General features: G+C 36.2%; 1 protein-coding gene across 1 annotated transcript in view; it reads left to right on the top strand.

Moving 5' to 3' along the window:
- LOC125039822 (actin-57B-like) overlaps positions 1–5,000 on the top strand; it is a 12,503-nt gene that overhangs the window by 6,885 nt on the left and 618 nt on the right. Inside the window, exon 3 of the mRNA XM_047634126.1 lies at positions 4,740–5,000. This exon is cut by the window's right edge and continues 618 nt beyond it. Within this exon, the coding sequence (XP_047490082.1) occupies positions 4,740–5,000 (261 nt within the window). The remainder of the gene's footprint in view (positions 1–4,739) is intronic.

Raw genomic sequence — 5,000 nt, 5'->3', positions numbered from 1 at the left:
ATCAACATGTATCTTTAATACCCGCCAGATACAAAAGCTGTCCATTACCACTGATAGATTCTGACGATGGTGTGACACTCTGTGGAGGACGTCACATGTTGCGTAGAATCGATTATGTAGAAGTTTATTTTTTCAAGTTTTTATGCATTTTCATTGCCCCATAAATGAAGACTTTGCAGTGCTTCATTCCTTTGTTAGATTTAAGCAACATTAATGATGGCCGAAATTTGCATGTAACGAAAAGCAGTTAGGAGTCAGTAGGCTGTCTACAGTTATTGTTGATATCTTAACATTCGTCAGATACCAGGAAAATGCTTTAAAATGCTCGTCTGTTTGCATACCCATCTAGATTCTACAATATGATGGCAAAAAAGCGAGCTTTTTTAATATATATGGTCTTCCTTTCTTTCTTAAGGATGGTCAAAGAGATGAGGAAATGCAAAAAAAAAAAAAAGTTAGGGACAGAAACCGTTGTTAAAATTATTTTTATCACAATTAAACTTGTTTTAGGAGCCATGCAGCTTTAATGCAGTGGTGGGGGACTTGTGTTTCTCAGTATCAACAGTTCTCTACAGATGTTATTGAATGTTCTTTTTCCGCGCATTCACTACCGCATCAACTTCAACTCGAGCACTGTATTAGTACTGTTCTAAAACTTACGACAGGACCTGATCATATATTTCTTGTCTTTTTGGCACGCACATATAGCAGTACTAGCAGTAAAAGTAGAAGTGGTAGTAGTAACAATAGCAGCACTAGCAGTAATAGTAGTAGTAGCAGCGACAACGACAGCAGCAGTAGATGTACAGTAAACGTAGTAGTATAACGATAACAGAATAGTAGTAATTGCAGCAGTAACAACAGGGATACAACTAAATAATGCTAATGATAATGCGGGTGATGATACGCTAATAATATAAAAACTAACGATAATAACGACAAAGATGATGAAGAAGATAATGATTTAATACTGTCCTTCAAGCTTTTGTTTCGAAAACCTATACACAGCACAAACAACACAAAATTTCATCTAGCATCATGACTAATACTTTGCATATGACTGACCTTTTCACATTCGTGTGTGACGTCTGTACTGACTCACTGTTATTTTCTTATGGCCACTTGCGTTATTGGGTATAATATAAATACCTCATGAGATTCAAAGAGGACACAGGTGCGTGTGTTTTTCTGATGTGCCTGATTACGTCTCGACCAATTAAAGACTTCTCTGTAATCTTCGACTTTTTGTTGCTTGAAAGGCTTTAGCTCTTTAAGATAAAGAATACGCGGAAGGTTTTGAAAGCCAGGGCATTTTTAACTCAAGACTTTGACGGCAAAAAGTGGCTGTCAAATAGTCGTTTATCTTTAAATACAGTGTGTCACCTCAACCACGCGCATTTTTAGACATGTCTATGTGGGATCTAAGTGTATGTGGTTGTGCCACCCAACAGAAGCAAGATTTATACAAATATATATATATTTTTTTGTATATGGGAATGATGTATGCATACATACATACTTACACACACATACGCTATATGGAAAATAAGACAATGATAAATGCTGACGTGAAAATAAAACAAATGGGACAAAGGCTAAGAACACAATGAACCAAACAGGAAAAGTGCCAAACGAAAGAAAAAAGTAAATCTAGTAAAGACAAAGGGTGCTTCTACTATAATGTTCCTCGTGATGAATGGAAGTATATAATTTTCACCATCAGTATTAATAACGCGATACAATATTCAAAAATAATGTTATTACAAACAATATCCGTCATCTTAATATATATATATTATAATCAATATATCATTGTCTTCGAGAGAGTTAGTATTCTTCTTAATATTATCGCCATCATTGTTATCATCATTATCAATGTTGGAACTGGAGCTGCACATGTCGTTTTTTTTGTTGTGATTGCTATTATCATTATCATTGCTATCACTATTATTATCACTATCATTGTCATCACTGCTCTAATTATCACTTTATTTATTAATGGCTACATTACTATCATTATTATTATTATTATTATTATCATCAGAATCATTAACATAGTTTTTGTTTTTTGTTTTTGTTGTTGTCGTTGTTGGAGCTGCTATCATTTTCATCATCATCATCACATTACCATTATCATCCATATAATTATAACCATCATTATTATTATTATCATTATCATTATGATGCTGATGATGATGCTAAAGATGATGATGATGATGATAATGATGATGATGATGATGATGATGACGCTAAAGATGATGATGATGATGATGATGATGACGCTAAAGATGATGATGATGATGATGATGATGATGAGGATGAGGATGAGGATGAGGATGATGATGATGATCATCATCATCATCATCATCATCATTATCATTATCATTATTAGTAGTAGTAGTACTATCATCATAATCATCATTGTTATTATTATCATCATCATCATTATCGTTATTTTTATCGTCATAATTATTACCATTGTCAGCATTATTATCGTTATCATTTACATTATAATCTTGGTAATATCATTGTTGTTGTTTTGGATTTTATGTATGTTAAATTCACTATTACTATCATAATCCTTATCATCTTTATCGGAAACATTCTCATAATGTCTATTATTTTCCTTTCCTATTAGAGCTGTTGTTGCTACGGTTATCATCCGAATTACTCTGAAATACTGCATTGTATAATAATACCAGGTTATTAAGCGACGCAATACCTTCATTATTTTTGCCTAACATGCTTGACTGCTTTTGTTTAAGCATTCGTGTACATGTCGCCAAGAAGTATTTACGGGCATGACAGAGATCGACAGACGGTGTCCAAGCGTTTACTTTATGTGAATGCAGAAAAATGACTGCATATATATTCTTAATAACTTCTGACATAACATGTATATATATAACTCAGTGGCAAAAGGGTCGCACCACCTCACGCCAGTCGTAATTACAAGAACGAAAATACTTCTTTTTCTTCCTTCCTCAAGATAAATGTTGAGCCCTTCAAGGACTAGTGAAAAACACACCGGTTATTGCCAATTACACTCAGCTGACTTGCCGTAATTCTCTTTTAGAATATGCTCCAAGATTCACGAGAACGATTTATAAAAGCATGGGAAGAATGACCTTGCCTTAATCTTGTGGTTCTGCATTTCGTCATTACAAGTCTAAATCCAAATCAGAAGTGTTTGACTGTGGGCATTATTTATACCCTGATCATTCTCCCTACGTCCTCTGACTTTTAAGGGGATGTAAAGAGGGTATATAAGAACGCCTCTTGCCATCAATCCCTCAGTGTACTTCTGACTCAGGATACGCAGGGACCTCTGTAAGATTTCTACTTGTTCTTGTGTAGACCATATATCTATTGTGTTCGTTGGTATGGTTGATATAATACGCACTTCTACGATGGATTTTCATTGTGATAAATGTAGAAAAGTGTATGAATGAGAATAAGTGCAAGAGAGGTATTTCATAGGTTCTGACAATAATTTTATCAGTTATACTTACATCCGCAAGATCACCAATCTGTTATATGAGACATGATCTGAGAGTCCTTGGGTATCAGGTGGATCCTCAAATCATTAATGTATTAACGATTCCTGTGAAAATATTAGTTCTCATTCTTGCCTTTGTTCCACGTACTTCTACACTATGCCATCTCTGATTAATACGTTGCGAATCTGAATTTAAAATACGTTTGTTGATTTAAAGACTGTGGACATAGGGGAAAGAGACCAAGATGCAGCAAAAAATAGGATATATACAAATAAAAGACCCCACTCTAGAAAGTAGAGCTATTGTGGATATGGTAAAGAATTAATACGAATAAGTCTTTCATGTTCTTGAACGTTTATATATAGAGAGATATATATGTATGTATATGTGTGTGTGTGTGAATTTATATATATATATATATATATATATATAAACATACATACATACATATAGATATCTCTATCTATCTATCTATATATATTTAATTTATATATGTAAATATATACGTATATAGATATGGATATAGATTGACAGATTGATATTGATATCTATAAGTATGTATGTATGTAAGTATATACATAAATTTACATACACGCACATATATGGAAGGCTCATTCGTATTATATATATGTATATTTGTATAAGTATATAAATGAATGTATTTGCATACGTACACATGTGCGTGTATGTGGTTATATATACATATATATGTACACATACATATACATACGCGCATGCATATGGAATACTTATTAGTATTAATGTTTTGCTTTGTCAGACTTTGGAACCAGACTGGGCTGAGTCTCAATAACCAGATTAAACCAATATGACTCTTTTACAGATCTGACCCTAAGGCAGCATGTGCGACGACGACGTTTGCCCTCTCGTGGTTGACAATGGCTCCGGCATGGTCAAGGCCGGTTTCGCCGGAGACGACGCCCCTCGCGCCGTGTTCCCCTCCATCGTCGGCCGCCCCCGTCATCAGGGTGTGATGGTCGGCATGGGTCAGAAGGACGCCTACGTCGGCGATGAGGCCCAGAGCAAGAGAGGTATCCTGACTCTCAAGTACCCCATCGAGCACGGTATAATCACCAACTGGGACGACATGGAGAAGATCTGGCATCACTCCTTCTACAACGAACTCCGTGTTGCTCCTGAGGAATCTCCCGTCCTCCTTACAGAAGCTCCCCTCAACCCCAAGGCCAACCGAGAGAAGATGACCCAGATCATGTTCGAGACCTTCAACACACCTGCCATGTATGTGGCCATCCAGGCTGTTCTGTCCCTGTACGCCTCTGGTCGTACTACTGGTATTGTGATGGATTCTGGTGATGGTGTGACCCACACTGTCCCCATCTACGAAGGTTATGCTCTTCCTCATGCTATTCTTCGTCTCGACTTGGCTGGTCGCGACCTTACCGCTTACCTGATGAAGATCATGACTGAGCGTGGCTACTCTTTCACCACCACCGCTGAACGAGAAATCGTTCGTGACATCAA

Source organism: Penaeus chinensis, chromosome 28, assembly GCF_019202785.1.
Source record: "Penaeus chinensis breed Huanghai No. 1 chromosome 28, ASM1920278v2, whole genome shotgun sequence".
NCBI classification, from domain to species: domain Eukaryota; kingdom Metazoa; phylum Arthropoda; class Malacostraca; order Decapoda; family Penaeidae; genus Penaeus; species Penaeus chinensis.
This window is presented reverse-complemented; position numbering and strand designations above follow the sequence as displayed.